This window comes from Ixodes scapularis, unplaced genomic scaffold (genome assembly GCF_016920785.2).
Source record: "Ixodes scapularis isolate PalLabHiFi unplaced genomic scaffold, ASM1692078v2 PGA_scaffold1__304_contigs__length_218370807, whole genome shotgun sequence".
NCBI classification, from domain to species: Eukaryota; Metazoa; Arthropoda; class Arachnida; order Ixodida; family Ixodidae; genus Ixodes; species Ixodes scapularis.
In genome coordinates this window covers 104,809,030-104,826,986 of record NW_024609846.1, presented here as the reverse complement: position 1 = coordinate 104,826,986, position 17,957 = coordinate 104,809,030, and the positions used below count along the sequence as shown (strand labels likewise).

Here is a 17,957-nt window from a genome sequence, read left to right as displayed (position 1 = left end):
TATCGGATGTAAAGCAACCCACCTCTCATATTGGTACCTGTCTCAATTTAATAGTCGGGCAGGGACTCATGTGTGGAGCGTGTTCCCTTTCCTGCACACTTCACTGACCACAAGGCCGTGTTGTGCGCGATCGAGCGAATAAAGAGTGGATGCGCATAAAAGCGGGTGTTACTACGTGCAAAAACAGCTGTTGCTGACACTTCTTCACACTTTGTGGTGATAGACTGCAGATTTTTTCAGCTGCACCTGTATCTGAGATCGAATATTTGGCCGTGAAAATTCCGGTATTCTGTTGTTCCTCGGGAGATCGGTAGAGCATTATATGTAACTTTCCAGCGCCTGTCGAACAGATGAAAAATGTTGAGTCACTGGGTTGTGAACACATGTGTGGCATCTGTTGTTTTTCACAAGACAGCTGCTCCGCATGCTCACAGTGCGTCTGACAGCCCGGTAGACAAAGATGGCAGCACACAGATAGTGATTATTGGGATGCTGGTGGAAAAAAAAAAGTGTGGTTTGTTGATGTGTGAGGTGATTGCATGGGAATAGAGTTCTGGGTCAGTAGTATGATACAAACAATTTCTTGAGAAGATGAGCTCTAGATTGGGAAGAGAATATAAGTGTTCAAAGCTAGTGTTTTGATGCAATGACTGTGGTTGGGACAGAATTATATCTTCTTGGAAGGGGATTGAAAGGTGTTGAACGAGTGTGCGTGATTGCTTTTTTCTTCGTGCCTAATGACACCTACTGGGAACAAAAAATTGCAGACGACCTCACAAAGTGTGCTAAGATTGACGGCGGTAGCTGCAGCACTGTGGAAAGTCATGTTGAAGGAGATTTGTCTTTAGCCCGTGTGCTGTTCAACGTTTGCAATCGGTTCTTTGTTTTCAATGCGTTGAAGAAGGACACAGAGACTTGTTTTGGTGGACGAAGTGAAAATATCGATGCGAGCTGTTCTGTACAGGTGTGGGGACATGCGAGAACGGAACCTGGGCGGCAGCAGTGGGGAGGCGAGGGTGCGCGTCCGCGCAGTGCGACCATGGGGGTATTTCTCAACGGCGGCTGCAGGAGGGGTGGGGAAGGAAGGGAGAGCACTTTCCCCACGATCACGTGGGCTCCTCAGGACAGTGGCAGCCTACAAGGGGGAAGGGGGGCAAGAGATATGTCTTTGTCGTATGTGAGGAACGACGGGGAGGAGACTGTAGAGTGGGCTTTTGTGTTTGTACATGAGCATTTTTGTCCAGGAAGGGGCAATAACAGCTACTATTGTAAGATTAAGGTCGGTAGTTGGTGATGTAATGGCCGCATATTTGCTTTTCTTGTCGTTTGAAGGTCGTCATCCAAACGAATGTCCCAACGGAGACTCGGACTGTCCCCCAACTGCGGCGTGCCTATCCGACCACAACAGCACCCCCATGTGCAAGAGTGAGTCGGTCTTCCTGGAATTCCCGCACGCCTCGTAATAATGTGTGAAGCGGCTTCACGAAACTGGTGCACACAAGGCCTTCGAGCAAGAGCCCTCATAGTATGTGTAGTCCGTTTTGCTGTCACCAAGCACACACTGAGCAAAGTCTCCGCTCCGAGGGTAGTCGCCATTTGCACGCCACGGGTGCAACCGACGACTGCACGCTCTACCAAGCCTACATGCCACGGGCACGAGAGCCATGCATTTGAAATCGAGGAGAGTTGCCCATTAAGAATGATTGTTATGTGCTCTGTGCAGTGTCAGAGTACTGTAAAGCTATTGTTCTTCTGTTCAAACACTGCCCAAAATTAGTCCTAGAACTGATTTGCACTGCACACACATTGTTAGAGCATGCTTCAAGAGGTGGTCTGTGTCTTTAATGTTTCTATCGCCACAATGCAGGTCCCTGCAGCCTTCCCGACACCTGTGGTCCCGACGCCATTTGTCGGGTGGAGAACCATCGACCAAACTGTTTCTGCCCACATGGTTTCACGGGACAGCCTTACAACAACCTCCAAGGATGCGTGCGCAGTAAGTGCTGACTTCTCATTTCCTGTGGAGCCTTTGTACTTACTTTTTTATTGTCTCCTCGAGCTCTTGAACATGATTTGTTCGTTGATTACAGTTCCACCCTTCTGCGATGACGATCGAGCTTGCCCTGCGCCAATGGTCTGCGAGAAGCGACGTTGCAGGCGTAAGTTGCATTCCTGACTGTCGCATCTTTGTGCAATATTTTGTAGATGTAGAACAGTTTGGTTTTGTCCGAAGCAGAAACTTGCAAGATATAGGTAAGTATGTAGTAAGTAGTAAGCTATAAAAGTAAACTAAACGAGTTTGGACAGAGTTAGCCTCCCTAGAAGAGAGATAAGCTCATATAAGTTGAAGTGATTCGGTCGCATTTAGGATTGGCGTCAGTGTCAGTGCACAAGCTTGGTGTCTTGTATGTTTGTAAAAAAGACAAGTTAAAAGTCGACGTCGTTAACACAGCAAATTATGGCTAGCACAGTGTTTGCAAGTGACCTCGCGGCTCTTAAAAGGCAACTCCGCTCAATTCCGAAGATTTCGGGATAATGAGTGATTTCGAATTAAAAAGCCCTAGTAAAAGACACTACGTCGTTTGCTTCGCGAAAAATGGGATATATATTTTTAAATCTAATTTTAAACACGAGCAGAAATCGAAACCGAAAATTCGGCTCTGTCCGGCAACATTGGCCTCGGGCCGCCAAGTACATGGCCATCACGTGGTACGAGATGTCACGTGATCCTCGGCCCAACGACGGGCGGGATAGGGGCGGCGGGCGTGCGGCAGGCGCGAGTGTCGTCTGCACCGCACTCTTCGCCACGTTTTGGTGTCTACAGCATTCGACGACGTCTGCACAACTGCGGCATAAGTCTGCGACTCTGCGCACGTGGCGTCCATAGTTGGGATGAAACTCCGAGAGGCAATAATCACAAACGGTGAGACGACGACGGTGGTTGTGACGCGGAAGACGGCGATAACGGCGGGACCACGGCGGCGGTTGGTCTGCTCCCAAGAAGCGCGCTGCGCAGGCGCGTACGCCAATCACGTGGACACCGCTGAGCGCCGAGAGGCAACGTTGCTGACGTCATGCGCTACGCTCGATCGGAGAAGTAAAAACAAGCAAAAGGGGGCCATGATGATGACGTTTAGCTCAATGTTGGCTCCGCCCATGCCGTAGCCTTGACTGCGCTGTTGGTTGCACCTCAATTCGCCCGCTGATGAAGCGGAGTTGCCCTTTAAGTGTTTTTACTACTACTTGTAAAATTCTTTATCTATGTATTGTATGTATTGCTATTTTGTGTAGAAATACATCAAATGCCTGGCTTTTTTTAAAGTTTAGCCCAGCATTGCTAATTGTCTAACCGGTCGAATGATGGTTTCTTCTTTTTGTTGTAAATTATTGTTCATTGACACGCAAAATTTGCATTGATTTTTTTATTGCGAGACATCTCCTTTTATAGTCTCTCTTAAGTTTGTTGCACATCCTTTTGATGGCTTCTTCTTTTGGTTGTAAATTATTGTTCATTGACAAGCAGTATTTGCCTTGAGTTTTCTAATGTGACACATCTCCTTTTATAGTCTCTCTTAAGTTTGTTGCACATCCTTTGCTCCTGGGACTAACACCCTTTGCGATGCAGTGCATGTTATAAGTGCTCGCTGATTGCTCTGGAGATGGCTTTTTTTGCAAGAGTGATTGCGTAACTTGGTTACCAGTTTATGTGCTTGTGGGCATATTTCTGATTGTTCTAATGTCATTTGTCGGTTGTAGAGATGGCTTGTTTATACTTTGCTTGTTTGTGTTTTCCCAGCTCCCTGTGCCACGCGAGACGAGTGTGCTGCTCGTGAGCTCTGCGTGGAAGGCCACTGCATCCAAGGCTGCTTGCAGGACAAAGACTGCCTCGAAAAAGAGATCTGCTTGGACAGGAATTGCATCGGTACATTCGCTTCTTCTGCAATTTTTTAGAAATTTATCCTCCATATTTTGGGTCTTCATAGATTTGTCATTTTCATGTATCTCTACTAAAAGTTGTTGCACATTTTCAGTCGGCTGCCGTAAAGACGAAGACTGCCGTTATAATGAAGCTTGTGTCCTGAACAGCTGCAAAAGTGAGCATGATTCCCCATTTTTCTCGTGTGTATATTTGTAGCAACTATTGATTAACTAAATGCAGCTTTCTTTAATATTTATGCAAGCATTCTTTTGGTTGGTAAGTATGAGTTATTACTTTTAGGCAACAACGATTTAATCAGCCTTTGTGAATTTTTAGCTAACTTGAGCAGCTTCTCCTTTAAGTTTCAACCCTCTTTGTTGACTTTTTTTTTTTTTAAACATATAGTACTAGTAGGGATGTTTTGTAGATTTTAATGTTGATTGATACAAACACAAGATTTTTACAGCGGAGCTGTTAAGGGCTAGGTTCCCCAGGATCGTGTCTGGTATATCGACACAAACCTACCTGGACAGCTACCGCCATCTATAAGCGACGGCGGCAAGCACACAACCAGTGTGGTTTCTGCCGTCGCTCGTAGATGGCGCCAACCTTTCCAGGCTCCAGCTATAATAGAAGAATGGATACTTAAGCGCATTGGTGGGAATTCATCGTAGGAAACGATGCGAGAAACAAACAACGACGAAGAAGAAGCACACAGTGTATCGAGTACAGCTCCGCTGGTCTTCCTTCTTCACGAGAGTGGAAAGGCTGAACGTTTTTTTTTTAGGAATTAACGTGCGTAAGCAATTTTCGTTGTTGGATTGTCAATTCTGGTAACACCTTTCATTTCCTTCTTTCCAGATCCCTGCGACAGTCCCACAGCATGTGGTACTAATGCAGAGTGTCAGGTGATCAGTCACAGGACTGAATGTCTTTGCCCCCACGGGTTCTCCGGAAATCCACACACCTCCTGCCAAAGGGGTAAGACATTTTTGTGATGAACAGCATCGTAATTGTGGTTAATGCATGTTTTCTCATGCTATGGAATATCATACTAGTATTTATCTTTTCCTGGTAGTGGAGTCTGATTGTGTGCATGTGCAGAATTTAATTTATGCAAAAAAAGAAATGTACAGTACTTGTATCTCTCTCCTGCAGTAATAACCCTTATGCATCGCAAAATAAACTGAATAAATAAATAAATGTAACCAGCATAGTTAATAGAGCTTCAAACTGAAAAACCATGTCATCACTGAAAATTCTTGTTTCATAAGCAAAGGTAGTTGTGTATAATGGCTAAATACAATATATAATTATTAAAACTAGAAATTTTGTTTTTGTTTTTGACAAAGCGAAAACAGTTTTTATTTCTAAAAGCATTTCAGTTAAACTGGAAGTGTTTTTTTTTGCAGTTACATCGTCGTGCCGAACTACATCAGATTGTGGAGGCTACAACTATGCCTGCATTGAGACAAGATGCAGAGGTAAGGCTCCTTGTGAATTATGGTAGCTCTTTCTACCGTTTGTCAATTCACTCACTTGAAGTCGCCCTTGCTTTTGACCTAATCTTGTAGTAGGGCTTCAAGTCTAAGTTTTGTTTTTGCAATTTAGTGGAGTGTTCTACCGACGGTGACTGCGCATATGGAGAGCGTTGCTTCAACCAGAACTGCTATGGTAAGGGCTGTTTTCAGCTGTTTACCTTCTATGCCTTGCTTGCTCAGGAGTTCAAACATTAAGACAAAAAATGCCTTTGTATTCTCTCTCCAGCGCTCTGTCGAACGGATAATGAGTGTCATGATGGAGAGGTATGCATCTCAAATAAATGTCAAGGTAAGGAGTTGTTCTCGGATTTTCATTGAGTTCTAGAAAAGAAAACCTTTTTGTTTTCAAGAGCTGGACCTCTGACGGCTAATGCGTTTTTCAGTTGGATGCCGGACCAATGAACAGTGCTTGGACCATCTTGCCTGCGTCAGCAATCAGTGCAGAGGTGGGAATTCCTAATGTACTCCTCTTTAAGGATGGAGAAGCAGAATTTGCTGTACATCTCGACTTCATACCAAGCGGCATACTGTGTTTCATTTAAGGCACCTTCTTTATTTACCTATCTTTCTTTTTCTTCAAAAAATTTGTCGATGAAATTGGGGAAGGGGTCTTCTTGTATAGCAGGGATATAATGAACTTCTCTAAAAGTCCATAGAATAAGAAAGAACTGTCTAAAATTGAGCAAAACTGGAAGCTGCTAAAGATTTTATTGCAGTAATTAACAGTTGAAGTATACGTATGCTCATGCAGTAGACACTCGTTTGTGCATCAGTTAAGAGATTCGCAACTAATTTTTATTACAGCTACACTCAACACATTGACACCATGGGACATCTGACTTGCTTTAAAACTTAGTGGAGACCAAATTCCACAAACTCTCCGAGCTGCTCCGTGACCACCTATGATTAGAACCCGAACATCTGGATTGGCTTTATTGCTTCGAGCATAGTTGTATGAAAGGGGGAGAAAAAAATATTGGATGCTATTTTTATCCTCCCACAATGTTTTACCAGCTCAGTCCCGCATCGCACTCCTCGCAAACAGATCCCTGCGAAGGTAGCGCCACCTGTGGTCCAAATGCCGAGTGCAAGGTGGTGAACCATCGCGTGGTGTGTTCCTGCCCGGCGACCTTCGTGGGACGCCCTCACGCCAACGTCGCGTGCGTTCGCAAGCCCGTACGCTGCACCCAGAACAACGAGTGCATCCCCGGACACATCTGCTACCTGGGCTACTGCAGAGGTACCCCATCTCTCTCCTTTGCCCTGGCTACGCTGCCTGGAACGGGTCTTCGATCGGTGTGCTTTCCGTACTATCCCACCCGTGCGTCGAAAGTATTCCGAAGTGACAACAGATTGCGTCGCAAAAACCGGCGCGTCATAGCCGTCGGATGTCGCGAACCTGGCGTTCGGTCGCAGAAATTCCGGCGAAAAATGCAAGAAGGTGCGACGGTCTTCGTCGTTGCAGTGTCCCGTCTCGCGTCTGTATAGGTGTTCGTTGACCGTCTGGCCGCAGAGCGACCCATGATAGAACAGGCGTCTGTCGCGCCCGCCTCGGCTGCCGTGCCAGAGCGACACTTATACGACGTCGGCGGGGGGAAATTGAGCGACCACTTTTGGGGGCGCATTAGACACGCTGGTCGGAGACTCGCTCCAGGTTTGGTAGCCCCGGCTGAGAGCCGGTATCGCGTTGCCAATGGTGTCTGAGCACCGACGTTGTGTGCCTCTCTGTAGTGAGCTGCAGCAGCAACCAAGACTGTGCGCTGAATGAGCGCTGCGTGGAGAGCAGGTGCCACGTGCAGTGCCACAGGGACCGTGAATGCTTCGACTGGGAGATCTGCGAGCACAACTTCTGCAAGGGTGAGCTGCTTGAACCGGCATGCGGACGACTTGTTTTTGACCCTTTAACTTGAGTCATTCGAGCTTCCATCTGGACAAGTATCTGCAGCAAACTCCCGTTACTGCATAAGTGCTGAAATGCAACTATAGTAACACCCATCTACTAACTTGTCAAGTACTACTGTATGGGTTCTGTGCTTGAAGCCTGGGTTGGAACAGAATTTACGAGTTAAGCACTCTCTCAATTTATGATCCAGTTGGCTGCCGTGCCGACACGGACTGTCCGGCCGACCAATCATGCATCAAGAACCATTGCCTCGGTAGGTTGCTCTCCTGTCTTTCATTTGATTTTTATTTTCTGTGTTGGTATTCAAGTGCAGCTAATCTCAGATGCACACTTTTTGTCATCGCAGACCCCTGTGCGAGCCCCACTGCCTGTGGAACCAATGCCATCTGTTCAGTGCGCAACCACAGGGAAATTTGCACGTGTCCTCCAGGACTCATTGGAGATGCACACTTGGAATGTGTTAGAGGTGGGAGGAGGTTTTCTGCACTTGTTCCTTCAAAAGTTTACTTTGGTGCATGTTACTAGTTTAGCTGGAACATGGTCTAGAAGGGTCCAATTTTAACTGTTTGCTCACATTAAACAATAATTGCAGGGTAAATAATACCCAATTTTATAGGACTCCACTAAAGGATTCAGCATTACAAGGTGATTTGTGAGGTATCATATGTGACAACCTGGTCCATAAAAATGCCTATTAAAAATTTATTATATTAAAGGTAATAAAGTAGACTCACATTAATTCAAACTCCAGGAAGCCGCAAATTTGGTAATAAATTCATCTAAATATGATGCAGGATAAAATGATTTGCCTTATGAATGGCTACAGATACAAAGCAGATATTTGATGATTTTCTCTACATAGGCCTACTGATCGTAAGCAGGTATGCCACACATAAAACATTTGTTAAATTTATGACGTAAGTTTATTTATCTATAAAAAATGTTGTTTATTGTGGACTGCTTACGGCAGCATGTGACAACTTAAAACAAAATTAAGTTAGTTCATCAGGCCAAGTTGTCTAATGTGGACTATTAAGAAGGGGACACATGAGCAATGAAAACAGGCACCACGCGGCAGTTTTTATAATAACTTGCGTGAACGCTGTGACATGGACCTAAGCCATGCTGCCGCTTCACAGTGTCCGCGCAAGTTGCCTTGGAATTTTCTGCGTGGTGCCCGTTTTCATAGCTCATGTTTACCCTGCTTGAGCATAGTTGAGTGCGCTTCCCACCAAGCACCTGTGATCCGTGAGAAGCGCACTTAAATGGGGCCACCAGAACAAAAAGTGTGAATTACACGAAAGTGCCGTTCAAATTAAGCAGCTTATGAATACATTAAAAACATAGCAGGACAAACAAAATTTCGAAATTTGTTTGAATTAATCAGCAGTATGAAATATTCGAGTTTGAATTATCGCAAGTGTACTGTATAATGCTTGTGATGCATTATGAGCCAAAAAGAAAATGGTTTTGATAACTTGCAGGAGTTAGGGCAATCAAATGCTGACACTAACATTGCTAGGGTATTGGCATTCAGTATGCATCCAAATTGAACTGGTTCTACCTTTTTCAATATTTTAGCTTTGGCATTACTTTATGCTGAGTTTTGTCTGCTGCTTTTTATGATATATCAGACTGAAAGGTCTCAATAATCAGGTAAAGATTTTATATCCTATGTATTTAGCAAAGTAATGTTTAATGTTTATTGAATTTGTGGTTTTCAGAATCAAAGGATTGCCATGCAAATGACGAGTGTGGCCTCGGAGGCCACTGCGAAGCCACCATTTGCAGAGGTGCGTCTATCGGTATAAATTTGGAGAAGTTTGCACCTTTATTGTACTTCAAGCTAAACTCCTAAAATCGTTCTGTATCTTTTTATTTTAGTTGCATGTAGTAGTGACAATGAATGCTACAACAACGAGCGGTGCGTCGAGGAGAGGTGTAGCTGTGAGTGCCTCGTTTTTTTTAACTTTTATTCTGTGAAAGGTGGTGGGAATTGAAATTAATTTCATTTCATTTGTACTTCACAGTGATTTGTACCACGGATGCTCTCTGCCCAAGAAATCACATCTGCGAGAGAGGACTGTGTCTGCGTAAGCATTGTTAAATTTCTTTTTCACATGGACTCTCTGTGCTGTGAATGTGGCTTATGGAGAACTTACTTTCCCAATGCAGCGGGTTGCCGGTCAGACCTTGACTGTCCCTCTACTGACACCTGCATCAACCGTCAGTGTATCAGTAAGTAGCCGAGCTCTCTTTGTGTCTGGCACATACGTTGTTTGATGTCATTCGGTTGTGTGTCTTTAAAGATGAGTTGGGTTTTTTGTTTTGAACTCTGTGCACTCATATTATGCTTGCATTGAATTCCTTTTCTTTTTTTTTTTTTTTAAGCCAGCTGCATCAGCTTGAAGTTTTTGCACATGAATCAGTCTTTGTCTTACATATACTATTTTTAATTTTCTTTTACAAATTCTTTACAGATTTTCCGAAAAATTCTTCGAATAAGGCATAAACCCTTATTGAGGATTATTTATTTGTCACAACTTAGTACTTTACTCTTTAACACGGTAAATGGCAGCACCCTCTTTCGATGACAGTGCAAGTACTAAGGGAATAGGAGTGCACATTGTGAGGGCCATTAGAGAAGAAAATAAATGCTGCTAAATAGCGCTTCAATTTTGTAATCTCTTTTATTTTAGAAACACTGAGGCTCATAAAATAATTTTTGCTTTTGACTGAGGCGCTTAGTTAAGTTGTCAGGCTGCAATGGGACCTATGGTTCCCACTGCAGGGCGAAAAGGTTTTCACTTTAATATGCTGTCTCGCTCGTAAAAGCTCCGCACGATCTGTCATTCCTTCTCGCGCACCTGTCTCTTAGCCCGGGAACCTGTTTCAGACCCGTGTGCCAGCCCGACCGCCTGCGGACCCAACGCCCAGTGCCAGCCGGTGAACCACCGCGCCTACTGCTCGTGCCGCTCCGGCTACACGGGAGACCCCCACGTGGAGTGCTCCAAGGTGGAGTGCGTCATAGACTCGGACTGCGGGGTGGGAAAGATCTGCCAGAACTACCGGTGCATAGGTGCGTGATCGGTACTACCTACTTGTTGGCAAACAGTGGAAGACCTAGCACGCAGTCTAGTGAAAGGGAAAGTCCTTCCGTTAACAGAGCGTGAAAGTTGCGTGTAAAGCTCCACTTTCTGGAGTTGTTTGCCAGAACAGTTCTCTACAATTCTCATGCAGCCTGGTTTCATTTTTGAGAGGAAAAAAATCGTAGACATTTTATGTGGACATTCGAGACTATATTCTAGGCCACTATCCAGAGTTAGGGCATTGGGCTTTACATTATCACACGGCTTGTATCGTATGTGTGAAATAATGATTTGGTACTCCAGATAAGGTGGTGCAATTCAATGACAAAATTATAAAGTGGAGAAATTGAAAGGTCATGCTTACTAAGGTGTGCAGCAAAAATTGGCAGCCTGACGATTGGAGCATAAAACGGAGGGGTGGCAGTCGGAAGGCTTGCTATTGGAGTTGCATTTAGAAGCACCATAGAACGCAGTGAGCCAGTGATCAACAAAGGGTGTCTGGATCAAATATTCCCTAACTCCTAACTCATTACAGTAGCTGTAGTGCTTTTTATTACTTGGCATACATTTGTTCGTGTACCGTAGGTGTTTGACTTGTCTTGCTCATAATTGTGATTGCAGAGGGATGTCGCTCGGACGCCAGCTGCCCAGACGACAAGTCGTGCATCAGTCGTCAGTGCCAGAACCCTTGTCAGTTTGTTGGGGCCTGCGGCCTGAACGCCGACTGCAAAACGCTCGACCACCGGCTGACCTGCACGTGTCCACCACAGACATTGGGTGACCCTTACTCCGAGTGCCTCAGGGGTGAGTGACCCTTGCTCCACCTGGTCTCTGTGAACGAGAGCCCCCTTTTATTGGGTGCTGGGAGAGGCAATCCTGTGGGGTCATCTATATTCATCTGCCACAGTGGACACTCTTGGATTAACTGTTATTGCAACATTGATGGGGTTTCTTTCATTATTTTATAATCACCATTCAGCAATATGACCAAACCTGCACAGCATGCTTTTAGTACTCTGTATGTGCTTGTGCACCATACACTATTGTAAAAGGTTTGGATAAATGTTTTAAGGTAAGAAAGCCTAGCTAACCTAGGTATGCTGTCTTTTCGGTTATACTCCTAATGCCCATTGGCACCTTCTCTTCTATATACTAGCTTCACAAGCTATTTTCTCTTGCCTCAAATATTGCTTACAGATCCTGATATCTGCAGCAGGGAACTTGACTGCGGTTCTGAAAGGTCATGTGACAATGGACGCTGCATAAGTAAGGAAGAAACATTTAATTGTCATTTTCTACTTTTTGAGCATCATTTGTACACAGTTCATGTGTCTGATACCTCACTCTTGGCACGATGACCCTTTCATGTTTTTCTGTTTTCTCCACAGCTAAAGTGGAGTGCACAACTGACGATCAATGTTCCCTCGGCAAAGTCTGCGAAACAAACCGTTGCTTTGGTAAGCGTGGCTTGTTTTTTGTTTTGTTTGTCAGAGCCATTATTATTGCTACTTCAATTAAACAAAACTTCAAAGTATGATGGGTATCTGTAACTGGTTATTAATGGGTGTGTTTTACCTAACTATACTAATACAGAGTTCTGAGAATTATACCGGTACTAAACATAGTTTTAGCTACAGTCCCATTACCTGGGATTGACTTTTAATCGTAGCCACGCCTTCGCTCATTGTTGACAGTGCTCACGAGCTTAGATTATTGTTTTTGATGTCTCCTCCTATCGTGTTTCCTTTAGATGGTTGTCGTGGAGACCAGAACTGCCCCATCAACCAGGGTTGTTACCAGGGCCAGTGCAAGAACCCGTGCACCATCCGCGGTGCCTGTGGGGTTCACGCCGACTGCACGCCAGAGCACCACCGCCCGCACTGCTTCTGCCCCGCCGGCTTCAACGGGAACCCGCAGTTTGAGTGCAAGAAGAGTGAGTGGCAGACGCAGACACGCCCTCAATCCGGTTGCTCGAAGCCGTTCAGTGTTCCACAGTTTGTACGCATTTTGTTTGTCTATACAAGTGGTTCTAATTACATGTTTCGGGGATCCCTTTTCGAACGACCGAAGTGATGGGGGATACCACCTACCAGGAAGGAGGGGAGGGTTTTGGACGATTAAAATTACAGAGGGGTAAACGAAGGATACTAAATGCATGCAAACTCACTGAGCGCACATGGTGAGGTTTATTTTGTTGTAAAGCGAGGTATGCTTTCTTGAGAATGTACTTAACTCGTTCGACTTTCAGACCCAGACTGTGTTGCGAACGAAGAGTGTTTGCCTGGATACATATGTGTTCATGGCCAATGCACACGTAAGTTTGGTTTGCCTTTTTACGTTTGCTTTTAAAAAGTCAAGAGCCTAGAGGATTGTTGCTTCATGTCGTGCTTTTTACCACGTTTTGCTTCAGCGGGCGACTTCTGTGCCTCTGACAACGATTGCAACCGGGGGGAGATTTGTGACAACACCAGATGTATTGGTAAGGATATTTCTTTGCTTACCCCATTTATAGGTGTGCCTTTCAGGAACACTAAGTTGACTGACTCTAACAGCCTCCCACAATATTTAAAACCCTTGTTTGAAAATGTTGTTTTTCCAAGGTGCATTGAAACCCACTAAAACTTCCGGACACTTTTTTCTGGTTTTTGTTTCCTGATAGGAGCATTTTATGGCAGAAGGAAAAAGAGATACTGAAGGAATAGTCTTACAGTGTCCCTCTTCCCACAAGCAACCTCAAAACACTAGATGTTATTTTTTATTTTTCCTGAAATTAAGCCCCGTTTTTTTTAATAATTTGTTTTAATGCAAGCTTTATTTCTGAAATAATCTATAAAAGAAGGATTGGAACATGGAACAATGAAAGAAAAAAAAAAGGCCATTTTCAATTCTTTTTTTTCAGCTTTTAGGCGTTTGTTTTCGGCTTGAGCAGCGTTGCCGTCTCCTTCAACGTTGGCGTAACCGCGCGCGTTGCATTATTGGAAAATTTCCCTGCTAAATTTAGATAAAAAATTTTTCTCTAAATTTAGTGGGAAAAATTTTCTGCTAAATTTAGCGAAAAAAATTTCTCGCTAATTTTAGCGGAAAAATTTTTCTTCTAAATTTCATGCAAAAAATTTCCTGCTAAATTTAACGGAAAAATTTCCCCGCTAAATGGGAGGGGAGCAGGAGAGGTGGAGGGGAGGGGATGGGGAGGGGAGGAGGGGCATACCCTCCCCTCCTCCTCCTCAAGAGCTGCGCTCTAATCCTGCATTACAGAGAATTGTTAACGTCTTTCATTGTTTAGTTTTCTTAAAATTTTTATATCTAAACACCTTAACATTGCCAAGCACCCTTTTTCTTTTGCACAAATTTTTGTCTGTTGGGTTGTGGGTACCAAATCAACGTTGTGCAAGTTTCCTCTTACTAACAAATAAGAAAATGCATAAGCTGTCAAAAACCCATTCTCCAATGCAACTCTGTGGCAGGCAGCTAGGAAAGGGCAGCACATCTCAAGTAGCTTGTGCCCGCTGGAAGCATGATGGGCCTACCCGGCCACTTTCTCACCTGCCACGTTGGTACGCAGCTGGGTGCCGCACACACAGCGACTGCGACTTCTTCCTGGAGTGCCACGACCGCATCTGCCAGGACCCCTGCCGCTCAGGCGTCTGCGGGGCCAACGCACACTGCCAGGCCATCAGCCACACTGCCGAGTGCCGCTGCCCTCCCAACTTCCAGGGAGACCCCAAGGTTCACTGCCGAGAAGGTGAGGGAGTTTCTTCTTTAGCCCTCCTCATGCGTCAACAAGGAATTGCTAGCTTTGGCACGAAATTTCAAGACTGTCCTTGGGATGCTCTGTGATTTATAGGAAAGTGCACACCACAAACTGCCTTTTTGGAAGTTCTGCTTACAAAGCCATCAGGTTGGCAGGACTGGCTTATTTCATTGTGTTTTATCGGATTTTTTGTATCTGCCTGATGGAAGCGCTCTTGAAAGATGACAGATAGCATTGCTAGGATATGCAAGTGACACAGAGGCAACATTTCATTTGGTTTTTGATACTGGGCTGCACAAGTGTACTTTGTAAGGGGTCTATAAGTCTCCCAAAAAACATAGATAGTACTAATACATAGATAGTATTAATGCGAACTGTCGAGCCCTGACTTTTTTTTATTCATATTACTACTGTTCACTTTTTTTTTTGGCGAGACAGTCTGTCTTACTTTGCTTGTTCAGTGATTAGCCTGTTTTTTTTACCAGACCATAGAGATGATGGCTTGCTTCAAAGAAGGCACCCACTCTCTCTTTATTGATAAACTTGTCATCCAGCTGCTGTTTCACTTGGCTCAGCTCTCAACATTCCTGATATTGAGCCTTTCTAATCTCCACAGTTTCGGTGGAATGCCACACCGATTCTGACTGTGGACTGGAGAAGATCTGCATCAGCAGCCGCTGCATCGGTACGTAGGCTTCCTCTGCCGTTATTGAAATGAGGAACTTTTGATGGCGAGGAAAGGAAATGGGCCTTTTTAGCTTCAAAATAATAAAGACTAGAGAAGCTAGGCAAAACTACTATGTAAACTTCTATGCCTTACCACGATTGTGGTGGTCTTCCCTTATTCTTTCTTATGTCCTCATGCCTTGCACTACATCTTGGAAACCTTTTTTCCGCAATGTCGCGAGATCTACAAGCAGGTGTCCCCAACTTTAAAAGAGCCAACAGGTTCCACAAGTGTTCATGAAGCTGGAACACTATACTTTATTTTCCGCGTGCTGTTGGAAAAAGTCTCGCTGGATGTATAAGCTAAAACGTGAATGCACCTTGTTTGAACTGCAATGGTAATTCTCTGAATGTGTGGGCTCAAACATGAATGCACCTCATACAAATTACTGTAGTGAATTCGACACATACATAAATGTGCGAAAAGCTGAGGCAGATATAGAACAGATGCTGGGGGCTCCCTAAATTCCCACACCTTTAGATGAACTGTGTCTCATTGAGAAAGTGAAGTTTTGGTCCAACCGGAAAGAATTTCGGAAGGTAACGATTAGAAAATCCGAAAGACCGATGGCTGCACCACATTGTTTCCTACTTCGACGCACATTCCTCGTGGTTTTTATTTCTCTTCCCTTTTTGAACTCCAATATTTTGTTTGCCCTCTCCTGTCGGCAAACACGTCGATCCTTGTAACATTGTCGTCTTCGGTTGTCCAGTGGGCTGCAGGGTGGACGAACACTGCCCATACGACAAGGCGTGCGCTGAGGGCAGTTGCCGCAACCCGTGCTCCCTGCGGGGCAGCTGCGGGGTCAACGCCCTGTGCCGCCCCCACGACCACCGGGCCACGTGCACATGTCCCCGAGACAAGATCGGCGACCCCAAAGTACGCTGCACGACGCCCTCCACCGAGGTGGTCACCACCGAGTGTAGCACCGACGAGCCCTGCCCGGCCGGATTCGTCTGCCGCCACAGCGTCTGCATCGGTGAGTGCTGTTGGAACTGTGGGGCAAGGTAACAATATACCAGTAGCGGTAGGCCAAAAGTGATAGTATACCACTGGTGTCAGGCCAGCAGCAATAGCCATTAGCATTATGCCTGCAGCGATAGATCAATAGTGATAGGCCATTAGTGATGAGCTAACACTGATAGGCTTTTAATGCTATGTCACTAGCAATAGGCCAATAGCAATAGGCCAGTAGCAATGGGCCAGTAGCAACAGGCCAATAGTGATAAGCCAGTAACAGTAAGACAGTAACGATAAGTCAACAGCAATAGGCCATTAACGATTGGCCATTGAACCCAAGTTTGGGTCAGCACGAAAATAACTAAAGCAACTGCTTGCAAAATATCATAGTCTTTAAGTGCATTTTAATTGGTGCTGTAAATGATGAACTATAACTAAAAAAATAACAACAGTGTCTGGTTATGCGTAGGACATTTGAAGCCGACTGGTTTGATTCGTGCACATTTTATGGGGAACTGCATAAAAAATTATATAAATAAACTTCTCTTTCAAATGGATGGATGGATGGTAGTGGCTATACCCTTTGTAACAGGTGGCCAGAGCCGTATATTGGGAGAGTTTGGCCAGTGGGTGTGGCGACGAAGGCGCCGGAGAGGAGAAAAGTAAATGAAAGGGAGGAGAGCGCCGAAGGAGCGAGAGAGAAAGAAGGGAGCAGAGACGAGACGACCGCCATTGTTTAGCAACGCTGTCGGAGACTGGTCGGAGAAGGGCTCTGCTGAGGCTACGCGTCGTCTGCTACGGGCCAACTTCTTTTTCGCCTGAATAAAAGTTTGTGGCCATACGCCGAAAAATCTTCATTTATTAGCTTTTTAACCCACCGAGGAATAACAGAATGTCGTTTTCTTGCCAGAGCCGGCGATATAAAAGGCAATAATCGAGATTTAGATGCCGATCCCACGCATTCCGCCGGGAGAATGATCGAAGATGGCGGCCCTCCCCACTCAGGTGGGAGCAGCCGGGAGTTCACGCGCATGCGCTCATGCCCCTCGCTCTACGCCGCGCGCCGATTGGCTCACTTGGGAGGAGCGTGTTACGGCGGCGAGATCATAGACTGACCAAACTCTCCCCATATACGGCTCTGCAGGCGGCCAGCAGCTTGTGCCACCTAGCCTAACATTTTGTCATCCATTCTTTTTTTTCTTTTTTTAATTTGTATAAATGTTGGTATAGCACAACCCCCCTCCCCCTGTTTAAAGTAATTCTGTTGCCTATTTTTATCTGTATTTAATTTTTACCCCTCCCTATATCTTTTCCACCAATCTTCCAATCTCCTTTTAGTTACCGCAATTCTTTCCCTATCCATTCGTCCATCCGTGTCTGCAAATCCCAGTACCCCCTCCAAATCCGTAGTCAACCCCCAAGAGGGTGGGACGAAGCCCCGTGCCCTTTAAAATTACATGTTCCATAGTTTCCCTTTCACGGTTGCAAACGTCGCACAGAGTGTCTACTTTCTGGAATTTAGCCCTATACGTTTTCGTTCGTAGCACCCCCGTCTAGCTTCAAACAGTAATGAGTTCCCCAATGAATTATCATACAACTGTTCCTTCTTTATTTCTCATTTTTGTGCCCTGTATATTGTTAAAGCGGATTTCCCCTGCATTCTCTCTTCCCACAACTTCCTCTCTGTTTCCTTTACTCCCTTTTCTACTGATATACTCTGATCAGCCCCATCTCGTTGAATGTATTTAGATCTCAGCTTGCGGGTTTGGTTTGTCCGCTTTGTGTTCAGACTTTTCACATATACAGGGTGAAACAAGGAGACGCCAGGCTCTTTAAATCGACCGGAAAATTCAGTTTCTTAACCTATCGCGCTACAACTTTGTGCAGCGTTGCCCACAGATGGTGCATTTTTTTTTTGTAAAATTTGCGAAGAGCGAACTTACCTGAGGAAAAAGTAAAGAAAGAAAAAGGCTTAGCTCCTATGGAAACGCAGCGACGCCACCGGTCTTTAAACAACACGACACCGTTTCGCACGGGAGACAAGAGGTGGCGCAAGCGGTCGCGACG

At 45.1% G+C, this 17,957-nt stretch overlaps 1 protein-coding gene across 1 annotated transcript in view; it reads left to right on the top strand.

Annotated features, from left to right (window-relative positions):
* The window catches only part of LOC8032740, a 166,443-nt gene that overhangs the window by 85,301 nt on the left and 63,185 nt on the right, over positions 1–17,957 (top strand). The window contains exons 57-84 of the mRNA XM_042290288.1: positions 1,333–1,425; positions 1,868–1,996; positions 2,091–2,159; positions 3,797–3,922; positions 4,032–4,094; positions 4,781–4,900; positions 5,332–5,403; positions 5,531–5,593; positions 5,687–5,749; positions 5,844–5,906; positions 6,506–6,700; positions 7,192–7,317; positions 7,554–7,616; positions 7,710–7,829; positions 9,088–9,156; positions 9,248–9,310; positions 9,394–9,456; positions 9,539–9,601; positions 10,260–10,442; positions 11,074–11,256; positions 11,650–11,718; positions 11,841–11,909; positions 12,203–12,385; positions 12,701–12,766; positions 12,863–12,931; positions 14,015–14,194; positions 14,820–14,888; positions 15,643–15,909. Of these exons, the coding sequence (XP_042146222.1) occupies positions 1,333–1,425; positions 1,868–1,996; positions 2,091–2,159; positions 3,797–3,922; positions 4,032–4,094; positions 4,781–4,900; positions 5,332–5,403; positions 5,531–5,593; positions 5,687–5,749; positions 5,844–5,906; positions 6,506–6,700; positions 7,192–7,317; positions 7,554–7,616; positions 7,710–7,829; positions 9,088–9,156; positions 9,248–9,310; positions 9,394–9,456; positions 9,539–9,601; positions 10,260–10,442; positions 11,074–11,256; positions 11,650–11,718; positions 11,841–11,909; positions 12,203–12,385; positions 12,701–12,766; positions 12,863–12,931; positions 14,015–14,194; positions 14,820–14,888; positions 15,643–15,909 (2,961 nt within the window). The remainder of the gene's footprint in view (positions 1–1,332; positions 1,426–1,867; positions 1,997–2,090; positions 2,160–3,796; positions 3,923–4,031; positions 4,095–4,780; positions 4,901–5,331; positions 5,404–5,530; positions 5,594–5,686; positions 5,750–5,843; positions 5,907–6,505; positions 6,701–7,191; positions 7,318–7,553; positions 7,617–7,709; positions 7,830–9,087; positions 9,157–9,247; positions 9,311–9,393; positions 9,457–9,538; positions 9,602–10,259; positions 10,443–11,073; positions 11,257–11,649; positions 11,719–11,840; positions 11,910–12,202; positions 12,386–12,700; positions 12,767–12,862; positions 12,932–14,014; positions 14,195–14,819; positions 14,889–15,642; positions 15,910–17,957) is intronic.